The sequence below is a fragment of the Dermacentor silvarum genome, chromosome 10 (assembly GCF_013339745.2).
Source record: "Dermacentor silvarum isolate Dsil-2018 chromosome 10, BIME_Dsil_1.4, whole genome shotgun sequence".
Classification (NCBI taxonomy): Eukaryota; Metazoa; Arthropoda; class Arachnida; order Ixodida; family Ixodidae; genus Dermacentor; species Dermacentor silvarum.
The window spans coordinates 132,136,035-132,160,586 of record NC_051163.1 but is presented as its reverse complement, the minus strand read 5'-3'; the positions used below and the strand labels follow the sequence as shown (position 1 = coordinate 132,160,586).

General features: G+C 47.1%; 1 protein-coding gene across 1 annotated transcript in view; it reads right to left on the bottom strand.

Moving 5' to 3' along the window:
- Positions 1-24,552, bottom strand: part of LOC119430943 (uncharacterized) — a 125,650-nt gene that overhangs the window by 71,819 nt on the left and 29,279 nt on the right. Inside the window, exons 2-3 of the mRNA XM_037698410.2 lie at positions 13,826-14,039; positions 10,097-10,159 (exon numbers count right to left, since the gene is read on the bottom strand). Of these exons, the coding sequence (XP_037554338.1) occupies positions 10,097-10,159; positions 13,826-14,039 (277 nt within the window). The remainder of the gene's footprint in view (positions 1-10,096; positions 10,160-13,825; positions 14,040-24,552) is intronic.

The window sequence follows — 24,552 nt, the reverse complement described above, 5'->3', positions numbered from 1 at the left end:
GAGTGCTTCGATGAAGACGGAAAACGGGTGCGCGTTACAATCGAGGGCGCGTTAGAATCGAGTAAATACGGTAAACGCTTCTTTTTCGAATTTTCGTGCGAAACCTGCATATAACGAAATCCTCTTTATAACGAAGTTTTTCGGGAATTTGTCAATTTCGTTATATCCAGATTTAACTGTAGGTGGCGACACCAGTTCATGCGTTTGCCACTTCGGCATGCAGCCGGATTATCTGCACACCTCCACACAACTTTACATCTTTTCTTGACAGAACAGGCAACAGGGTTCGTACAGGTTTCCAAGAAAAATATTCAAGGACTTTTCAAGGACCTTCCAAAAAATTTAAATATTTAATGCAGTAGTTCACACGTTACATTTTATTGGACAGAACAAAGGAAAGTTATTTGACTTAGGGCACGTACAGTTTCTTTCGACTAGATGAAATTCGGAAGCTCAGGACAGGTCTTTCAGTTTCTTTGCGTCTTAATGCTGCTGAATTCTTCAGCCTTCGCTTTTGCAGTCTTTCTCAAGCTGTTTGATTTCACCACGTGCGAGATGTCACCAGTTCTCTCAGCCTTTTCTGCATATCCATCGGCAAAGGCCGTTAAATCGGCAACGACTGCATGATTGTGCACCTTTTTGTCTGCTTTGAGTTTTCCTGGTACCGTTTCCTTTCCGATTCCAAGTGTGCACCGTAATGCTGCCTCGCTGCGGACACAGCTATTCCGAGTTCTTTTGTTATAGAAACATTCAAAATTCCACCTTCCCTGTCCTCTGCGTCACATATGATACACTGTGAAATGTATGACACCTTTCAGATTCTCTACGGAGATATGGCAGTTGACGCTGAACCCCCGTTTGACAGTTGCTTGCCCATGGCTGAAAACAAGCAACAGCCTGACTGCTTTCCACAGCTCTTTGTAGGAGGGATTGAAGCTCAGGAGGTCATGAAAAAACTCATCCAGCCTGCTAAGGCTCCTCTCAAATTTTCGCGCGGTGGGGGTCCGGCGCAACCCGAAGTTTGTAATCGTCGTTGCTGAGCCAGGCGTTTTGTAATTTACATTTCCCAGGCATTATTCTGAACCATGCGCACCACAACCGAAACGGGGGGAAAAGCAAACAAAGCGTCGACGACCCCGGAGCACGCACGCAGATAAACAAAGCACAATGTGGCCAACAGACAACGCTCAGGCTATGAGGCTGTACCTGTTTTTAGTGGGTTGCCAATAAATCCAGCCCAAGGCAACCCCCCCCCCCAAAAAAAGTGAAATACCACTAAATTCAACTGTTAAGATTCATGTAACTGCTTTTTCGTTACAAATAAGCATGGTGGCACAACTTGTATTTTTCCCGAGGAGGTCAAGACGCTCTAGCCTCATTGTGGCCAGCAACTTATGGCTTTTGGCCAACCCCGAAGTCGAAGCAAGCCAGAGGGGAAAAAAAGAAAAAAGTGCACGATGGACGCACGCTCGCTTCTTCCTCGATCAGGAAGTTTGACTTTCGCGGTCCCGCCGTTGCGGAAAGCAACGAAGTTTGCCGGGACCACCCTCAACCGCCATATAATGTGAGTCGCACTGTTGGACCCCGTGAAAACCCCAAGAATTCAAGGGTTTTCAAGGATGAAAAAGAAATTCCAGGACTTTCAAGGCCTTGAAAACAGAACTTTCAATTTCAAGGGTTTTCAAGGATTTCAAAGACCTGTGCGCACCCTGAGGCAAGCAACAATGCCACGTTTTATATTGAATTATGCAAACTATAAATTGCGGGCGTGCTGGGAAATTTGAGTGAAAAGAAAGCAGTGCTAAGTGAAAAATTTCTCCTCTTTTTTATGGTCTTAAAACAAAATTATATTTATTATGAAACATAGTGCAGATACAAGAATCTACGCAAATTGCAAGAAACAAACAATTAAGAAGATGGATGGTTATCGAGCTCGCAGTAAAACAAGCTATATATTGAAAATACCAGTACTTATGGCAGAAATTAAATCAAACCAGTAAAGCTGAGCACCACATTATAAAGGTAACCACAATGACATATAAATATCCATTGCCAAAGCAGCAGGTGATAATCGGTATGAGAGTGAAGTAAACTCGGTCACTTTCACATTTCACCAATAGTCTGCATGTCAAGTTCAAAAATACAGCTAAATGAGCTATATATTTAAAATGCCAGTTCTTTGGCAGAAATGAGATCAAACACGAAAAAGCTTAGCATCACAATGCAAAATTAAATCAGTCACATATCACAGTTGCCACAGCAGCAGTTGGTAATCAGTATGAGATCGAATTTCCCAGCGCCGTTCCCAACTGTAGGAACGCCGACATGATTAGCGGCATCAGAGCCAACTGTGGACAAAGAAGACGAGGGACGCGAGAGCTGCGGTTGGACGCCTTTGGGCGCGGCCGGCCGAGATTGGAGCCTTCTGTCGTGGACTGCGGGATCGAGCTGTTTCCCACATTGGCGTCCCATGTTGGGCCCCAAATGTGGGCTCAGGGCCGTGGCTTCAGAGCCGTGCCAGCTGAGGCTCTCAGAGACGACATGGACTGCAGGAGACAAGCAAAGGACAACCTTTACTGTCGAGAGCCCAGAAACTGCACTCCAGCTTCCTGATCGCCGAAACTGGAGCGTGCTGACGTGGACTGCGGGATCGAGCCGTTTCCCACATTGTCGTCCGTAACGTGGGGCCCCGGCTGCGTTACGGGATGGACTATGGTTGTGGGAAAGGCTGACGGCGCCCGTTCAACGGCCAGTAGCGACTCCTACCCCAGCCTCGTGCGTGACCATTTCCGCGGTGCAAGCTGCACCTCAGGTGTTCGGTGACGAGTGCTTCCACCGATTTCTCCTCCGTTGCCATCATTGAGGTTGGCGTGGGACCTGGTGGCTGCGTGGTCCCCTACGCGCTGCTGCAGCTCCCGGTGGCCACCGTTCGAGAAGGGCACCGCCGGCACAGGCGACGTCATGAGTGCGATTGCGCCAACACCACCTCAAGAGCGGCTCCGTCCCTAGGCACTGCAGTGCATGGTTCTACACAGATCGCTCGAGAGGGCGTGGTGAGCGGTGTCCAGTGTTCCGGTGACATTTCGGGAGCTCAAGACCAGTTGCCAATGGTAGCGGCGGCGGCACCGTTAGAGCAATGATCGGGATCATCTGCGATCTTCCCCTCCTGTGACTTGCACATTGCGGTGCGGTGTGGTCTCTCTGGTGGCAAGGCACTGAGCAGGCGGCGGCTCCTTCTGGCAACCTGCTGTGTGCAATCGTCAGAACAAGGTCGGAGAGGAAAACCAGACCAGACGTGCATCAGGGGATGGTTTAGGGCCTTTAGGTTCCTGCAAGATCTCAACCCTGAGGCTGCACCCCCTGGTCTGCCCAATCTTTGCAAGGAGTCCGTCCTGGAAGCCAGCCAGGTTTAGGGCCTGCCGGTTCCTGGAAGACCTTGGTGACTTGGACGTAACTGGCTCCGTCGATCGTCGTTCAGTGCATTAGCAGTCTACAAGGTTCACCTGACGATAGGGGTGTCATGCCATCGCTGCCAGCCATCGTGGGCCAGTGCCATCAATGCCTTCGCAGAGGAAGGGGCAGTGTGGGTACGCCGACATGATTAGCGGCATCAGAGTCAACTGTGGACGAAGAAGACGAGGGACGTGCGAGCAGTGGTGCGAGGGACGCGCGAGCTGCCTTGGGCGTGGCCGCCCAAGACTGGAGCCTGCTGGCATAGACTGCAGGATCGAGCCGTTTCCCACAAAACCCAGAAAACGCCTGGTTCCGTAAACCTGACCTTTAAGCTCAGCCAAGGTCAAAGTGCGGTGCATGCCACGTTTCTACCAATCACAGAGCGCCGCGCGCCCCGTGCTTTATACCAATCCTGCGCGGCGTCGCAACATCCGTGGTGGCAGCCGGCGAGAAAAAAAAAGAAGAGACAGTATGCTTGCATTCGTGCATAGCGTTTCCTGACAAACATTACGGCTACAACGCTGCAATTGCCGGGAAGCATGAGAAGCAGTCGGGGATCTTTGAATGCTATCGCGTTCTACTGTTAAAGGTGAAGCTTAAGCGTCGCCGAATTTTTTTTACTGATTGGCTTAGCAGTAGCGGTTACATGAGTATGAGCCTAAGCATCGTTATTGGCTTTATAGATCATAGTGGTGGGCTGCTGAAATCAGGAAACAAATTTCAGGAAATGCCTCAGATGCTTGCTGCATGACCTTCAGTTCAGTTCATGTCACCGTGACCACACCGAACGTGTCCCTTGCAGATGCAATTGCCTGGTTACCTGCCCTAATCATGTGCATAGATTCCCTACGACTTGGTTGTCGAAACATTAACGGCAACAGTGGCTATGGTTTTCCTTCACTTAGCAGCCACAGTTACAGCAGTACGTGCAGGTTAGTTACTCTTTTATTACCTCCACTGTACAGTGAAATCTAGATACAACGAACTTCTGGGGACCGCGACAAATTGTTCGTTATTCTGAAAGGTCATTGCAGTGAAAGCCCAAAAATTAACCATGTCGCCCATCAACCCATCAGTTTAGAGCCATCCACAAAAACGTCGCCTGTTGGCTCTTGGCCTGCACTGCTGCTATTTTCCATAGATTCCACCGCCACGCACCCCCGTACATAGAGTGCTGCGTGCAAAAGAGAAGCGGACACCATAAGAACCCCCAACAATGAAGAAGCTCCATGTCACCTATAAACCGTAATGTTTATTTGTGTGTTTGTTTTTCACATTCCTTGCCGTGGGCACTACAACTGTCTCCCTCAAAGCGGACACCTGAACTATTCCAAAGTGCAAGCGCGTGTAAACGACACCACCGGGAAAGTGCGACTGTGTGGCATCCCGGCGAGCACAGAGGTTACATTTCTCTATGCGTGTAGCTGGTACGGCCACAGAAAGAAGCGTGAAAGAAAGAAGCGGCATGCGCGGAAAGAAGGGCAAAAAAAAAGAAGAGACCCGCCTCTGTTGCTAGCCGACACTTGTTTAGGTGGAGCATGAAACCTGATGTGTCGTTGCCTCCGCAATAGAAAAAAAAAGTATCCTCCCAGCGTTTTTCTCCTCTGGCGCCGTCTCGGATTTTTTGAACCCATGTGCCACGGCATTCGTTTACGCCACTTTGACGTCTGCTGGCCTACTGTTCCGTCTGCCGTGAAGGATACACGAAAACCTAAATATCCCAAGATTTCAGAATATTAATTTGTAGTACTGAGGTGTTGCTTACATGTCATGGAAACGGAATAATGATAGTTATTCTGAAAAGTTTGGTAATCTGAAGTTCGCAGTACTGAAATATTTTCACACTGAAACTATAAGCAGTCAGCAGGGGGTTTCTGACATGTTCGTTAATCTGGAAAGTTTGTTAATGTGGTGCTCGTAGTAATGAGGTTTCACTGTAGTTGGCTTTGCTGTGACTGCTGCTGCTAGTGACCTGTATGGGCCTTCTAGTAACGATGCCTACAACAGGAGCTTGAAGCCTGGTCTGAGAACAGGATTGATGAACTTGCAAACAAGCTTGTTGAAATGCACCAAACGAAGCTCAGGTCTGAATGTCAAAGCACTGAAGAGTGAAGTCAATAGTTTAAGTTCAAGTGTGAATGGGCTAAACACCCGGAGCTCAATATTGAAAATGGCACCCTGGTCGCTGCGAACAAGGCACTCCCAAAGCAAGACAATGTTCTAACAAAACGTGCAGCAGCCTTGGAGCAGTACTCGTGTATGAGCAATGCTGAGCTGAAGGGTTTTCTGTGTACACAGGGCGAGGACTGTAGCACCATTGTGAAATCAGTAGCTATAAAAGTAAACTGTGTTGTCACTGACTGTTCCCACTGTTGCTTGAGTACCAGCCAAGGCTGGCGAACACAGGCATATCACTCGGTTTTCTTAACGTCTGAAAAAAGCAAGAGTTCCTCAGCAAAACGCATGATGCACTGCTGAACGCGACGGACCTCAGACTCGCTGGATCTCAAACTAATGCTGTCTTTGCACCTGACCCTGAAAAACAATGCTTTTTGCCAAAGCACTGCCGTACTCGTGTAAGGTCTGCACTTTTTTTTTTCTAGAATCTTGGCTGGGTGCGGCCCTTAAATAAATCAGGCCGATGACAGAATTTTTTTCCAACATTTCACCCTCCAAAATGGGGGTGCAGCCCTCATACGAGGGCGGCCCTTACACAAGTATATATGGTATCGTTAAAAAAAGAAGGTGGCAGTATCTGAGGACAAACAATTATCAGATAAAAAGGAGGCGAACTAGCGAAAGCCAGGTCGTTTGTATCTCGACAGAAGTCGATTTTGCAGTGTTCCGATAAGTGAAATTGCTTCTGCTTGCCTCACTCGCCAAAACACCACTACCATGTCATCTTACTTTTCTACTGATAATCTTAAAGGGGCCCTGAACGACATTTCTTGCAAGCCTCAAAAGCACGTTCGAACGAGTATGATACCTTCCAGGAATATATTAGTGACAGAATTGATACAGTACAAGCATAGATATTTTAAGCCCGGTATTTACCTTTCCCATTCCCCCTCAATGCCTTCTGTTCCGATGAAATGGAGGACCACCAGTGGCAACAGAGTGGCAATACCCCGCCACTGCAGTAGGCAGTGGCAGGGCATCGCCACGCGATACCCCGTCAATGTGTACGGCATTGCAGCAAGTAGGCTCGTCTTGGCACCCCACAATTGTCGCAGTATTTATGCTACGCAGCAGACGCAGCTACATGTGGCTACACGCAAGTGCGCAGCAGGGCTAGAGTGCAAGCTAGCGTGCTCGAGCCCGGCCGTGCGACATGGTGTGCACCGACTTTATCCTGCAAGAATGGTAGGTAAATCCAGATTGTGCACTATGCAGAGCTCTATACAAAGCTCAATACGAAGCACGCCTAGCCGAAAGCGGCCAAGAGTGAGCACGCAGTAGATGCGAAGTCCTATTCATCGCAAGGGGTGATGGGCATTGCATACGTGTGGTCTGCATGTATTTGTACCTTTCACTCGGTCATTCAGATAGTTAAAATGGTGCAACTGTTGACTTCACCACAAACCTGATTCTGTAGGTGCTATGCTATTCTAGGAAGTCTTACTCGGATATTACTCCTCGTACGCCATTCAGAGATCGATGTGGCCTTACCGCGATTGGAGTACAGTGGAATCTCGATGATACGAATCTCACGAAGTCGTGAAAAATATTCGTATTAGCCGAAATTCGTATCATCGAAACACAATTAAAACTATACAAATTATGGGGGGATGAGGTGATCAGATTGCGAAAATCGCGAGAAAAATTGATTTTTGATAACCACGCGTTTCGGTATCTGCAACGCCTAATCTACGCTGTATCAAAATGGTTTGGCTGAAAACGCACTAAAAGTGGCTGAAAAAGATTTATTCGTTAGTGCGCAGGGCGAGAAAACAGCTTTAAATCGCGCCAGATCACCGCAATCCACGGAGACATATCTCGTATTTCCCGCCACCGAGCGCCGCCATCTTGGTATCGTTCGAAAGCTCAAAGTTTCGCCGTTCCGCTTCTCAATTCGTCCGTCGTCGCCATCTTGTAACAAACGCGCAAACTCAAAAGAAGCGCGGCTCTGCGATAGGTAGTCACATGGGCCCTCCGATGAAAGAGGGCCTCCGATTGGCTGCCGTGCTGAAAGGAGTCTCTCCATTGGTTGCTGTTGTGGCAGGGGCAAGATGGCAACCGCAGTTGTCTGCTTCGTAAACCACGCCGGCGTCTTCACTTGACACGCAGAATTCGGATTACTGAAAGCTCTCAGGTTAGTGATGGATCGTCGCTCGTTGGAGCGCAAGCCTCCTACGGCAAGAAAAATATGGCGATTAGCGGGAGAAGCGGAGGAGCACCCGACTGAACGTGCCGCGCTACCTTGCACCATGGATTACGTGCCACGCTATCTTGCACCGTGTGACTCCAGCAGCGAAACTGACAATCGCCCTGTGTCATCGGCACCGATAACGCAGACGGAAGACGCGCCACCGGAGGCTCCCCCGCCTCGGCGTACCGCCGCGCGAATCAGCCGAGACTGTATCTCGGTAGACATAGCTCGCTGCGACTAGGCAAAATGGCGCAAACGCAAAGAATGCGGCCCGAAGCACAGCAGCCACTCCGTCCGATGGGCGGCCGCCGAAAAGGAGGAAAAGCAGAAAAGCAACAAAAGCGCCACCGCTTCAAACTCTTCGCGCCCAGTCGCGGCCTCTGCGCTGTCCGGCGTCGCGTCCGCGCCTCCGTACCAAAAGAGAAAGGGAGAAAGCACGTGACTGCGCGCCGTTCTCTTTCGCGGTCGTCAGTGGGGCGGCGTTTATTCGTATCAACCAACGTGGGTCGAAAATCGATTCGTAATAACCGTACTCTAGCACGTTGCAAAGTAATGGGGCTCGGCCGGGACTACGGAAAAATTCGTATCATCCAGAAATTCGTATTAGCCGTGATAGTATCAGCGAGATTCCACTGTATTTCCAAGTTCAACAAGTTCTGACAACTTCTGGTACTGATGTTTGTGACAGACTTCAAGCAAGAGATCACCGCTGGCCATTTTCGTGACCTTGTAACCAGGGTGTAGTTAATCAGTGAGACATTTCATAACTACTAACAGTCACAGCATTCTTAGTCTTTTCAGGATTTTCACAGTGAAGAATGTGGTACTTTGAGTAGATCTCTTTGTGCTGTATGAAAAAGTTCAGCAAGTCATCGGTGCGCCCTCTTTTTGAAAGGTAAGTTCAGGTAAGTTGGGGAAAGAGCTTAAAGCCATAAAGAATTCATTTTATTTTGGCAGTTACGCCAGCTGCCCACCACCGAGCCCAACAAGGGGACACTACGAAACCCAAAGAAATCGCAGATGACAGCTGTACATAGCTACTACAACCTAATATAATATACCCAAGGTTGGATAAACAACACCAGGTTAACCCTTGCTGCCTGGAAAATTGGAACTAAAAGGAAGTGAAGAGAAGAAAGGAAAGATGGAAAGTGAGAGAGAAAGGTGAAGATTCGCGATAAGAACAGGAAAAGGCAACCACTATTGATTTGCCCTGGATGGGTCAGTCCGGGGGTGCCGTCTAACATGAAGCCAAAGGGGTGTGTTGCCTTCGCCGATGGGCCCTAAAGGTCCAAGCACTCGGCATTGGCTCAACCCCTAGGATTCCCTTTTCCCCGGACACAGCTCAGCCATGTACGATTAAGCATGGGAGGGTCCAAGCCTCGTGTACTCAGGTGCATGGTGTCACAACATATCAAACCCCTGCTTACACAGACGCCCCCTCATGCAATCAAGAGACGATCACCAAACAAATATGTGGGTTATTGACTCCTGGCTTGCAACAACTAGCAGCAGTAGCACCAGAATGCTCCTCATTCATTCATTCAGACGTACATTTTACAAGTATAGATCTGGATCTCTGCACAATAGTAGGTTAGAGACTTGTTGGACATGCTGTAGGAGTACTTCTTGTTGGGAAAGTTAGTGAAACTATTAGAAAAGGGACGCAAGTTAACACATACACTGAATTAGACGGGACGAGCACCTGCCTACAAGCATCCAAACAGGACGTTTGTCCAGTCTACTTCATTCATCTGTTGAGTTAATTTCTGCCCCTTCTTTGATAGCTACGGACATGCCAGGGTCCCTTTTGTACACAGAGAAAATTTTATATTTTTTTTCGCTTGCATAAAAAAAGGAAATTCTGGGCTTTTACGTGCCAAAACCAAGATATGATTATGAAGCCCGCCATAGTGGAGGACCACCTGGGGTTCCTTAAAGTGCCCCCAATTCACGGTACACCGGCGTTTTTGCATTTCACCCCCATCGAAATGCGGCTGGGATTCGACCCAGCGCCCTTAGGCTTAGCAGCGCAACGCCACTACGCCACCAGGGCAGGTTTACTTGCATAGTGAATGGACTGAGATAGAAGAAAGACTACCCCCCCCCCCCAGCTTCCCCTTCCCAGATAGAAACCAGAGCAAACCTCCAAATGAGCTCAAACAACCAACCTGCAGGACAACTGAACAACACCAACAGATAATGCCTCGATTAATTAATGCTTTGCAAGTTCTGTTTGCAATTTGGCTAGAAACAAAACAAATGCCCACTCACCAGAGCACAGTAACTGCCAGGCTGTAGCCCATCAGCTGGAAAGGACATCCTCATATTCTCAGCCTGCATTGAGAAATGCCTTGGTTAAAATTGTGCGTCCAAATACTCACACTGCTTCACTTTGTGCGCACACACACACACACACACACACACATCTTTATTTAAGGAAATGTGGTGGATGAACATTGCACACAAGATACACACTAGCTATTCAATTTTAATTAAAGAATAATAAGGGGAATCTCAAGAGGGCAACAAAAGTGGCTAGTCAATGGCTACTAACTTTTACCCTCTTGCTGTGTACGATCCTGAGACTAGAAAAACGGAACGCACAGAGAAACACAAGAAATTTATTTCAATGTGCTGTGAATACTTGTTTTTTTTTTTTTTTTTTTTTTTTTTTGTACTGGCGTCTGCGGTAATCAGCAAATTTAAATGTGCTTCTCACGCTTTCCTTTGAAATCTTTTTTTTTTCCTTATTGATCATTGCCTTCACCACACTTTAAATATATGTGAGCTGTTCAAAACAAACAAGTTGTAAACTTGCGCACCATTCATTTATCCGTATGTTTCCTGTTTCCATGTTCTTGGACTTAGTGTCGTGCATACCTCAACCAAATAGGAATAGGCAGAACACAACAAATTCAAGGCTTTAAGGAAGGGTCAATAATACCAATTGGCACGCTGTAAGCTAATGCCGAGTGTGCGAGGTATTCAAGAACACAATGTTGGCTTCAGGCAGAGAAGATTATCTCCATAAAAAGTAGAAATATTTTCACCAAACTTTGGAAAATACTTCTCTTACGGTTTATTTCCTCAATTGCTCAATGAATCCGCCATCCGCATCAATAAACTATTAAATTCGGCTTCGGAAACGGCGGCATGCACAGATCAGGTGGTCCTTAGAAATGTTGGCCATTGAGTCAGCAATGGCGGCCTTCAGCGAGTCTTTTGTATTATGTGGCTGTTTGTTGGCCTCTCTCTCAACGACGCCCCAGACACAGCAGTCGAATGGATTTCAATATGGAGAACTAGGAGGCCACAAGTTGGGAACGACGTGGTCGTAGAACTTGTCAGCCAGCAACTCCTGGGTGACGCAGGTGGTGTGGGCGGGAGCCGCATTTTTTTGTGAAAGACATAAGGTATTCCTTTCGAAACAGTCTCTATCCAGGGCTTTACAACGGTGGCAAGCACCTTCACGTACTCGGCAACATTAACGCGGAGCCCTTCTGCAAAAAAGTGCGGCGACATGACATCACCCTCGTTGCTGACAACGGCTAACATCATCACAGATGACAGAAATTTTGTGTGTATCACTGTAGGCACCTCGTCAGCGCTTGCGCAATGCCACCTCTCGTTAAGGCGGTTAACTTTTTGGTCTTGGTCAAAGTTGTTTTCATCTGAAAAAAAAAACACAGCATTCCAGGCTCCTCAGGTCTCTTCAGCTTGCTCAGCCAGCACTTGGACCGGAGCAGACGATTCTCCCGAGTGTTATCGGACATGAATTGCCCCCTCCTCATGACATAGGAATGGTACCTTAAGTCCTCGAGCCTGACAGTCGACACTGACTTGGAGCTTCTTTCCAATGGCCCACATTGACTTTCCTGGGTCGTCACTCCCGATGACTTGCAGCCACCGGAGAAAATCAGGGGTTCTGATGACGTCTGACTGCCGACTGTGCTTTTTCCTTTTCGCTAGAGGTTTCCACGTCACTGCCAGAACACATCAGTTCTGCCCGCACCTTGTAAAAGAAAGACTTCGCTACATTAAGAAAGGTGGCAATTTCCAAGTCGCTGTGGTGTATGGTCAGGGTGACGAGGACTGCATGGCGTTTAATTTCCTGCGTCAACCTGTACGCTTCCATCTTTGAACAAACTGCGCAGTATGGATGATAAGGGGTCAACCAACAAGAAGCCGCACGCCTAGATAGATATGATGAGCCTAAAGCCCCTCTATATAAAAAGTAGCGACTCTCCTCCTCCGCCTTGCCTCCTCCTCGTTTCTCCTCTCTTTCGCGCTCCTTTTTCACCGTTGCGCCGCCTACACCGCTTGAAACATGTGCACTTGTTTATCTTTCGCTGCTGATCAGATTCGATGATCGCCGACTGTGTTCGCCGCTATGGTCGTGCTCCTCGCCAGTCGGTAGACGCTTCTCGGGCGAAAATGGCGATGGAGCGTGATGGTAAACAAACGCAGCCAGCGCCCGGGGGCTCGACGGCCCACGTGATGCCATTAGGCCAATACCGACGCGGCATATTTCTTAGAGCCAATTAGAAGCCACACATGATACACTATTAGCTTCCTGCTTAGTGCAGCAAAGAAAGTGTGATCGGCTTGGGCCCCTGAAATGATAATGGTTGGCACAGGTCAATAACAAATAATTATAGACACAAAGTACTACTTTCATTATGATTAGTGGGAAGACAAGAGCAAGCAGCTCCGCATACTTTGTGTATTATTCCTATGGCTGGGAGCAGAAGCTGCCAGTGTTCAAGCGATACACGGCACTGAAATGCTTGCCTGTCACCATCTACGCTCACTGCTTAGATGCTTGCAAAAGATAATGAAATGTATGTATGAAATGTTTGAAAAAATTAAATGAGAAAGACTTGTGCAAGCCAGCCTGCAGCAGTTGTTGCACTTTGTGCAATAAGGGAGAGAAAGGGAAAAGAGAGCACGTGTCACTGTTTCGTGAAACCATTATGACACCTGGCCAAATATTTCCACTGCCTCACATTATCTTCGAGACCTAGAACATTTTTCTTTTTATAGGGCTGAATTAGCCCAACTTGATATGCTCAACTCAACTTGAATAAGACCCTCTTGAAAGAGGGTCTTATTGTTTTTGCAGCAGAATTGGGATGCTTCCAAAGTAATCTTATAGTCTAATGAATTAGGAACGGGCAGCCCGAAATGAAGTTGAAATTAAATAAACATTTATGCAATAATGACATTCCTGCAATGTTCCAACTTAGTACATTCGATAAGAATAACCAAAGAGACATGATTATAATGCCCAAGTGTGGGGCCTCTATTTTTCTTGGCAAGGTGACTTACCTTCTTGAAGATTTAGACGCAGCAGGGCATGGTACTGCGTGCTCTGGCAGACACCACGTGCCAAAATGGTGCACTCCAGTAGAGTACACAATGGGTGTGGCACCCTTGTGAGCACCATACTTTAGTTAACCACTCACATTTACACTCACTTCAACTTGCATTCTCATGTCTACTCGCAGCATCTACTAACGTTCCATTTCATTTTGACCCTCATCATTAACTCGGACATGACTCGAACGCCACCGCATTGCCGGTATCACTAGAACCGGCCACTCAGTGTGCCATATGGTAAGCAAAGAAGAATGAGAAATTAAATGGCATGTACAAAGTACGAGTGGTATAAACTCTCAGCGGAAAGGTTTCCGCAAATGATGCCAACATCCTAATGCTTTACGGTTGACCATCAAGAAGTGTTGAAAAAAGCAGGACATTCCAGCACCACCAGAGTGACTGCGTGTCAACCTCAGTAACTGCTGTTCAAGATTGTGCTCTGGACAATGGGTTAACCCATACTAACAATAATAGCAGGTTAGCATTTCAATAAAATGTTGACCCACTGCGTACAGACTCTAACTACAGCTGTACAGCGGCACTACCCACTAGCCAAGGATCAACTCAGCCAGACGCAGGAAGCGATACAACTTAGGTGAAGCACACTTTTCCGCCACTCACCATGATTGGCTCCACTTCCACGACAGTCGCTGCCTCACTGTCCGCACAGCCAATGGCACCAGGACGAAGCAGCACCAGCTGCAGTGATGAACCTGTTGGCACACTGGCTACCTCGGCCACTAAGCTGTCTCCCTGGTAAGTCACCGACACCATCCCTTGGGCAGTGCAGAAACCCAGCAGGGTCACCAGGAATGTGCTAGCCAGCAGCATGATGCTGCAAAACAAAGAACAAAAAGTTACACAGATCCAACGTATATCTTGGAATCTATGTGAAATAAAGCTTTAGTAAAATGTTTAAATTCTTTACAAATAATGGTGATGAGTACAATTTTGTTTACTTTCATCCTATGCAAGAATAAATTGCCCGCACCCCCCAGTGGCACATAACGAATGGCTAAATCAAATAAAGTAAATCAAATAATTCATGAAATATATTTACCCATTCTATTAACAGATCACTGTGCTTTAGAGGTATCTGTGAGACGACATTACATTTTCATGTTTTACGTAGGAATCGTAGGTAGTCGGACATTCTCATTCTGGAGAAATGGCCAAGAGCAGAGAGGGAAATACTGATTGATTAAATCAAAGAAAATCGGGTAAATCATGTCATCTGTTAAATATATTTCGCCATTCCATTAACAGATCGGTATGCTTTAGCGAAGCCTGTGAGCCAACATGATCAGGTTCTATGTGAGATATTAATATATTTACGCGTGCTCTATGTAGACATTTAGACTACTATGATGATATGTGCTTTAACGTGCTCCGTGTAGTGGGACAGGGGGAATTAGAAGACGAAGAAGACATCTCTTGTTCTGGTGTTTTTTTTCAACAAGCTGTTCCACTGCCGTCTTGCTCCACCGTTGTCTCTTGTTCGCGTTGAACCGCGACACTGGTGGAAGTGCTGGGTACACACCCTGCCTGATGCTCCGGACTCCTCCTGGGAGCCGTTCGTCCAGCCCATCTCCAATTACAACTCCTGCGCATCGCTTCAGTCGGCGGTTGCTAGGCCTTGCCCCCGAGCTCAACCCCCTACAAGAACGCCCGTCCGAGCCCTGTCTACCTCTGCCAATGGCAACCGCCAGCCTGCCACAGGTTCCACGAGTTCCACAAGACAGCTCTACTCACAGGCCCTACTCACGGACCCAGGTATAGAGCACTGCACGGGCCTGATTTTTCGGCCCGAGCCCGGCCCGGGCCCGCTTTACGAGGCCCGAGCCCAGCCCGGGCCCGTAATACAAAGCCCGAGCCCGGCCCGGGCCCGAGCGTACATGACCGAGACCAGCCCGGGCCCGGCCCGGGCCCGTAGTTCCAAGCCCGGGCCCGACCCGCGCCCGTGTTACTGAGCCCGGGCCCGGCCCGGGCCCGGGCGTTCATTACTAAGCTTAACTAGGGCCCGCGTGTGCATGACCAGGCCCGGCCTGTAAGAAAAAATTCCTTTTTTTACTTACAGATTGTACCGTATCTGTCAGCCTCACCTTCTCAAGGTTTAATCAGCTGCAGTATATAAGCAATAAAAGGCCGAAATCTTTGTTTCTCCCACGGGAACATCAGTAATCCGGCCCATTGCCTGTGCTACTATTTTTCTGGTGGTGCGCATGTACTTACCTTGATTTGTACGATATGGTTCTATGATGTCATTTAGCATGCAAGTATACAGGGCGTTTCATTTTAGCTGAACCAAATTTTTAAAGATTGCCTGTGACAGATAGCACAGTTACAATCCTTGATCTAAACTACTCGATGAGGCGGCCATTACTTCCCCGAGAAATCAAAACACCTAATTGAAGAATTAACATAATTATGCTAATTAACGTTTTAATTAATTATTTCATGACACATCTTTCAATCCACTAATTATATCCGCCGAGTTCGCAAGGCGTATCCACTTGGAACGAATTCTCAGGACTAAACCAGTTTCGAGATAATAATTTTCAAAGTGTCCGACGAAATCAATCAAATCAAATCAATTATCGTCCAGTTTACATGCTGGACGGTCATTTTGGACTAAAAACTACATATGTAGCTTGACATGACCCGAAAGACCACACATGCAAAATAATTCACATATATTTCCAGCTGTCGCTGGAATTCCTCATAGACGAAATAGCTATGAATGGAAAGGCAAAGAATATTTGCGTAACGGCGAGTTAACAGAATTGGAAAAGTTTTAACAGAATGCATTTTAAACAACACTGCAATAACAATACTAGCTATACAAAACAACGCAGCACCAGCTATACAACATAGCATGAGACTGAATTTTACAAGATCAACATTTGCTAAGAAAACGAAACAGGATTTACATTATATACTCAGAACCATACAGAAAGGCAGAATAATAATCACATCAGATACATTACAAGTGACCAAAGTGTCAGCTGATTTCCTTCTTACTGAAATTACCGCCATTTTTGTATCTGTTGAAAGTAAATGGTAGGTCATGTATTAACGATTGATGCTTATAGAGTGTTCTGAAGTATGGAATTGACCATATCTCAGGATTTCTTGTGTTCGCATTAATGTGACGACGCTCTGAGGAGGCTAATTGTTTTTTGTAGTTGTACAAGCTAATTCTGACATGGATGGCCTAATGGATGGTAAGAACGCCTACTTCAATATTTAACATAATTACGCGAATTACCTTTTTAATTATTTTACTGCACATCTTTCAATCTACGAATTATAGCCGCTGAGTTCGCAAGGCGTATCCACTTGGAACGAATTCTCAGGACTGAACCAGTTTCGAGATATTAATTTTCAATATGCCCGACAAAATTCATGGGCGTTCCAATTAACGTTTTGAGGAAAACGCTGTTTTATGCATTGAAGCAAAAAGTAACTGGCCTTAGCGCTAAAATAATGCCATATTATCGACACTGGTAATAGTGCGATCGCAAAAGCGGTAACATGGAAATGGTTTGAGGAGTGGTTCTTTGAATAATTTATTTTTCCTTACGCGGAAACAATGTTCGTTTTTGCGGAAAAGGAGAAACCAAATTAGCGTAGCTTGCACTGGCTGCGCAATGCTAAAGAGACAGCGGAGATGATGGGCACCTAGCTAGTCCTCGCTTTTGTGCTAGACTAAGCACTACCAAGTCATCCCCAGCATTTCCCGGAATTTATTTATTATTGATTGATTATCGAGTAGCTATTGATTGGCTATTGATTGTCTATTGCAAGATATTGGCCACGTATTTGGGATAGGCTAAGCACTACCAAGTTATCGGAATTTATTTATTATTGATCTATTATCGATTAGCTATTGATTGGCTGCCGATTGGCTATCGTAAGGTATTGGCCACGTATTTGGGCTAGGCTAAGCACTACCAAGTCATCCCCAACATTTTCAGGAATGTATTGATTATTGATCGATTATCGACTAGCTATTGATTGGCTATCAATCGCCTATCGATAGGCAATTAGTCCCCACTATTCTTAGCTAGACTTATCCAGGATCAGCTTCGCTAGTTCACAGGTGTATGTGCCATTGCGCTTGGACCCTTTCTGCACTGCTGCCAGGATCGGCCCACATTTTTGGATTCAGCGGACACATTAGGCCCGGCTGAAACAGCTCCGCTATTAAAAATGAGAACTTCATCTGTTTTACTATTTTCTTTGATAAGATATAGTGATCTGATAAGATATACAGTCAAGAGAGCGGTGTGGATCTGAGAACAAACGGGGATAACCGATATTCTAATTGACATTGAGCGGAAAAAAATGGAGCTGGGCAGGCCATGTAATGCGTAGGATGGATAACCGATGGACCATTAGAGCTACAGAATGGATACCAAGAGAAGGGAAGCGCAGTCCAGGACGACAGAAAACTAGGTGGGGTGATGAAGTTAAGAAATTCGCAGGCGCAAATTGGAATCAGCTAGCGCAAGACAGGGTTAATTGGAGATCGCAGGTAGAGGCCTTCGTCCTGCAGAGGACATAAATATAGACTGATGATGATGATGACAGTCATCTTGCACGTGTCACTTCAGCTTGGCACAGAATGCATTGAACCATGCAATGCATAACGGTCGCGTGTGCTCGAAGGCCTACTTAGGCCCTTCTATGAGCGGGCCCGAGTCTGGCCCGGGCCCGTGGCTTGAAGCCCGAGCCCGGCCCGGGCCCGTCGCCTCAAGCCCGAGCCCGGCCCGGGCTCGCGGCTTTAAGCCTGGGCCCGGCCCGAGCCCGCCGACAAAACGATTCGGACGGCCCGGCCCGGCCCGCGGGCCGGGCCGGGCCCGGGCTTTCGGGCCGGCCCGGGCCCGTGCAGTGCTCTACCCAGGTAACCCTTCTGCAACCACTGGTTCCCGATCGCTTTCGTGGTGGCGCACATGAAGATGTTGAAGACTGGCTTGACCAGTATGAACGTGTTGCCAAGGTCAATGGGTGGACTGCTCAACAAAAGCTCTCCCACATGTATTTCGCCCTTGACGGTAGTGCTCGCACGTGGTTTGAAAACCGTAAAGCCAGTTTCGCTACATGGAATGATTTCCAACATCAGCTAATTGAAACATTTGCGAGTGTCGATCGACGGGACCATGCCCAGCAACTAATTGAGGTGCCGGCAACAAGACGATGAAAAACCCTCAATAATCCCGCCGCAAGACGCCGTGAAACCTACACACTCCGATACCGACGAAATTGTGAGTGCAGATCTTATTGTTTCCGTTGACGGACAGCAAGTGCGAGCGCTAGTCGACACTGGTGCCGATTATTCGATAATGAGTGAAGGCCTGGCCGTTCACCTTAAGAAAGTAAAAGCGCCCTAGACGGGACTCCACATAAGGACTGCGGGTGGCCAACTGCTCACGCCTGCTGGAAGCTGTACAGCGAGAATCACCATAGAAGGTTCTTCCTTCGTGGCAACTTTCATCGTTCTTCCAACATGCTGTAAAGATTTAATCATAGGCATGGATTTTCTACAGAAACACGGCGCCATAATCAACATCCCGGATCGCTTGGTTACGTTTCACAAGAGCCCTGATTTAATTCCCTGCTTAACGCCGCAACGCAACTCCTTTCGTCTAACCGAAAATGACGTGGTCCCCCCGTCCCACCTCGGTCATGTATCCTTGTTTCGGTGGCATGTGACGTACCGATTGATTTTGAAGGAGTTGCAGACCAAGTAACCCCCTTGTTATTTACTCACGGTATCTCCGTTGCACGAGGCATAAATATCACTGATTGGCGCACGAACCTGTTGTTAACAAATTTTAGCACAGAGCGACAGCACCTACCAAAGGGCACGGCTGTGGCCTATTTTGACGATGTCGCTGATGTTCGTGGATGCTTTTCAGTACTAGAAGAAGCGCATGCACAAGACCCAGCACCCAAAGTTATCAGTGACCATCATTCACTTTGCTGGCTCTCAAATCTGAAAGATCCTTCCGGGCGATTAGCACGTTGGAGCCTGAGACTGCAAGAGTTTGATATGACAGTCCTGCACAAGTCGGGGAAACGGCATACCGACGCTGACTGCCTGTCTCGGTCACCCATAGAGTCAGCTCCTTCGACCGATGAAGAGGAAACAGCATTCCTCGGTCTTCTCGACACGTCTACCATTGCACAACAACAACGTGACGACCCTGAGTTGCTTGGCCTGATTAATTTCTTGGACGGACAAACTCAGACAGCAACTAAAGCTTTCGCAAGAGGATTATCGTTTTGCTTAAGGAACAAAGTTCTATACAAAATGAACTTCTCATCGAGCGGATCAAGCAATTTGCTCGTCGTTCCTACTGCTCTTCATAGGGAAGTACTGGACGCATGCCACAATGAGGTCACTTCTGGGCAACTAGGATATACGTGGACACTGAACAGAGTGCAGCAAAGATACTATTGGCCAGGACTGCCCGTTGCCGTGAAACATCACATTCGGACCTGCCTAGATTGTCAGCGGTACAAGTCACCTCCAACGAAACCAGCCGGTTTGCTACAACTCATTCAAGTACCGCAAATGCCATTGTACCAGATCGGAATGGACCTCTTGGGTCCGCTTCCTACCACTACTAGCGGTAACCGCTGGGTTATTGTAGCAACTGACTATCTTACTCGCTACGCCGAAACAAAAGCTATCCAGAGAGGCACAGCAGCAGAGGTGGCCCAATTTTTCATAGAGAATGTTGTGCTGAGACATGGCGCACCAACCATCGTCATAACAGACCGAGGCACTGCATTCACAGCCGCGCTTTTAGATCACGTCCTGATGCTCAGTGGCACAACTTATTGAAAGACAACAGCCTACCATCCACAGACAAACGGACTAACAGAGCGCCTGAACAAAACACTTGAAGACATGCTTTCCATGTAAGTGAATATAGAGCACAAAGATTGGGACGAGATTCTGCCTTATATCACGTTTGCTTATACCACGGCTAAACGAGAAACTACACGGATGACTCCAGTCAGCCTTGTCCACGGACGCAAGTAAGGACGATGCTCGACGCCATGCTACCACACGAACCTGACGACATTGACACGGATGCCGATGCGTTTACGCAACGTGCAGAAGAAGCCAGGCAGCTCGCACGCGTGCGAATACACCTGCAGCAAGAATACGGTGCAGGTCACTATAATGCCCATCCTAGGCCTGTAACTTACGACACCGGTGACAGAGTATAGGTCTGGACGCCTATACGAAAACGGGGACTATCCGAGATGCTGCTGAGCCGATATTTTGGACCCTATAAAGTGCTCCGTAGGCTATGTGATGTCACATACGAGGTCGTTCCAGATAGCCCTTACTGCACAAGGAGCCGCCAACACCTTTCTGAACTTGTGCACGTAGTGCGCATGAAGCCCTACGTCAGCAAGTGACTGTACGAGGGACTTTCGTTTTCACCAAGTGGACTTTCTTGTTTAGCATCGGGGCGATGCTCTTTTCGAGGGAGAGCAAATGACGCGTGCAATAAATAATAAATTTAGACTACTATGACGATATGTGCTTTAACGTGCTCATGTAGTGGGACAGGGGGATTTCGACGACGAAGACGACGTCTGTTGTTCTGGTGGTTTTTTTCGACAGGCTGTTCCGCTGCCGTCTTGCTCCGCCATTGTTGTCTCCTGTTCACGTTGAACCGCGATAATACAATCTTTAATATAAAATTATCTGCCTACTTGAGCTGTATAAGCCACTTCGCTGGTAGTCTCATATAATCTTCGCATGATAGTACATACCATCCACAGATATTATTCTCCGAGATAGTCACCAACCCAACAGCAGCCAGGCAAAATCCAGGAAAGCAGGCAAAGATAGCTTTGCTTTAAAGCAAAACTGCCATCACTAATCTACAAGTTCCTGGTAGCTTGAGCAAACTGGCAACAGTTCATTTAATTGTGTTCACAATGCACAAGTTTCTGGTGTATTACGTGCCAAAACCACAGTACAATTACGAGGCCCACTGTAATCAACGCTCATCTTGACCACCTGGGGTACCTCTCACGAAGTTTCAGAATGCAAAACACACACACAGATCACGCAGGGTCAATTGTGTCTGCAAAGTATCGTGCGGCTCCGCAGCGCAAAAATAGCTGAAATTTTAAAAACAGTGCTCACGCGCCCTTTCTTTCACGGAGCCGCGCTTCCAGCCAAAGAATCAAGGTCACCTGCATGCCTCTATGTAAGATGCACTACTTGCAACATCAACGATCATGGCATGTGACCCTGTTAAATGATCCAATGCAGAATGTGCAGTACCCCCACTGGGAGTGAGCTGCGAAACAAGATGAAGAAGAGGAGGGAAAAAAAAGAAAAGAGCATGCCGGGGCTTGCACTGTAAAGATCCCTTGGCTCTGGAATGGCAGAAGATAGGGAAGAAATGTTGCTTGGGGATGCTAGTCAACACAGAAGGGGAGAGAGTTCACATTGGCAGTGAAGCTCACCTCCTGGCAGCATAGCAACATGGCCATTTCAATTTATCCTGTCTCCTCTACTAATGAAACAGTTTGAAGAAATCTTCCCGTATGAAGCTCCCTAGAAGAGGGGGAGGGGGGGGGGGGGGGCGCTACAACATCCAGCGTAATGCCAATGTTGTGGTGTGGGGCCGTTTATGTTCACGAGTGGTTTTGCATTTTGCACCCGTCGAAATGTGGCCGCCGCAGCTGAAATCGAACCCCCGACTTCAAGCTCAGCAGCACAATGCCAAAGGCACCAAGTTACCACCGCAGGTTGTGTTAAAAGTGCACACAAAATTAAAGTACTGACAGAAAATGTTTGTCTCGTTTTCAATTTTTTTATTGAGTAGCTGTCGACCTGTTAAAGTACTACGGAGCCTCAATTCCCAGAGAGCACAACAAAAAATTAATTACGTGACCTTTAATGAGACCAGTTAAAAATGCATGCCAAGTGCAGTGCGGATGCGCATGTGAAAAGGGGGATTCGTAACACCATCAAAAGCTTACGTTGTGGCCTCGTGTCACCAGACAGCACGAAGGCATACAAATACACTGAGACTAATTAAATGAAAAATGAGACATCCATCGCATGGCAGCACTGTGACAGTGCTGCCGAAAGCAGAGTCCTCTCAGGATTCAACGAGAAAAGAGGGGAGAGCGCAATCCCCTGCATTTCCAAGAGAAGGTTTTGGCAGCAAAGTTATTGTACGACCTTCAACCGCCAAAATTGGCTGACGGGAGTGCTCTTCGGTTATCCCACTTTGTTCATTACCTTAGTTTTTCACTGTATTAACCAACTATCCCAAAGCTGTAGATGAGATTCTTTACACAATTTTAATCTTAGGCGAAGCATTTCGTACTAACTTCCGAGCTCTCTTCCAACAATGAGTTGCGGTTCTTAGACACAGAACTCAATTTCAGACAAGACCAGGTGTGTTGCATTATGAACCTCAGTTGTGCAAAAGTCTCCTACCTTTCACGTCAGCTCCTTACAAATTCATAAAATGAAGCATCATCCAAGGGCAACATTACCCAGGTGATGCCATCACCAAATGACGATTAGCTTTCTAAATTAAGAGCAAAGGCTGCAGCGAGATGGCTTTCCGATCCCATTGGCGACTTCCATAGCCGAACAGCTATTACCAACCATGAGACAGCCCAGTGGGGAAGAAAGAAATTATAGAAATGATCAAAACAATCCTCATTCTAGAACAGCTATTACTTCCAAATGCATGAGGTATCACACTGGTTAACTCTTTGCCTACAATGGGGAAAATTGCCATTTTTTATAGGTTACACTAGATTCTTTTTTTTTTTTCTGGATAAACTACTGCCCTGAAAATTTCATGCAGTACATGAAAGCAAGTTAGAATGAATCTGCTTTTCCCGCATACAACTTTTATAAATGAGACTGATGTAAAAAAAATTGGCAATAATAAGATTGCATGATAAAATAGAACTAAATTTGTAAGCATACGATTGTAGCTAAATAAAAAAACATAAATTTTTGAAATACAAATAAGTTTCACTATCCGACAGCCACCACAATTTGCAAAGAAATCAAAATTTTTGCTTGAGAACTACTCGCCCTACAAAAAATTAAATGGAAGCCCTGTAGTTGGGCATGCCATAGAGCAAAGCAGTTTCTCTATGTGAAATATAGGGGAATGTTGCAAGTCTTGCATGCACTCGTTTTCTGCTGCATTTTGCTGTCTTGACATTTCTTGCAGTTTCGGCATGTCTCCATTTTATAGCTGGCTAGTGCTGAACAGCTTCAGTTGGTGGAGAAGCACAAATTGGCGGTGCATCCGCTAGTTTGTGCAGGTGCACCACTCAATCAACCGGCGTTCATAAATCAAATCAACCGGCTTTCCATGTTGACTTCCTTCGTTGTCGCTCTCAGAAGAAAAGTCAGATGATGCAACTTGCGGCTGCTTGAGCCTTCGATAAAATCAGCCGCAGACGAAGCACCATCACAAGATTTGCGATGTTCCAGAGCATGCATGCCACGTCCGGAGGCAGCCATTTTCACTTGAAATTCCAGCGAGCACGCGTGCGTCTTTGAAGCCCATTAAAAAATTGCGGCCAAGCGGGAAAAAAACTCCATAAGAAACGAAAGTTTAATTCTAGTATATACGTGAGATGGATGGCGCAGTGTGTCCATGAGCAGGTCGGAAGGTCGCGAAAGTGGCATTTGAAACCATCATAAGTGGGCTAACAATGCCCAATCGACACGGTAGGGAAAGAGTTAAAAAAGGTAGCAGAAAAAAATAGGAGTAAAAGTTGCGTTAAGTGCACGCGGTAAACTTTCCACTTAAGCCGACCTTAAATCTTGAATACCAACTAGGCCAAGCTCTAGTTCTTGCAATGCTGACCTCAAGGCTGTGGAATAGATTCCTGAACATAGTGCCACCATATTAAGATGAGGTGTGTGGGGATGCGTGACTCTCACGCGTCCCCTGATGTTGTTTTCCCCACATGTCTCCTGTAGTCCGGCTTCTCTGTGTGGCTAAGGCCGGCGGTGGTTGCGGCGCGTTGCGACGTGAACGACTAGGCGATGGTGTCATAGCATGGGGCGAACGTATTCGCTCGCTATCGGGTCGCGGTGAGTCGGACTTCCTTGATTTGTCGCGCGCCCGTGTGAATGTTCTATTGGTTGTAATTCGGCTAGTATGTATTAGTGTATGAAAGGTGCAATAAATGCCCTTGTGATTGTTTTAACTACTATGTGTCCTTCCTTTGTCCCAAGAGCCCGTGTGAGACCCCACATCTGGCTGCCCAACGTGGACCTCTTGGGGCATCGGACGATAATCTTAACAGTTTTGCTCGGT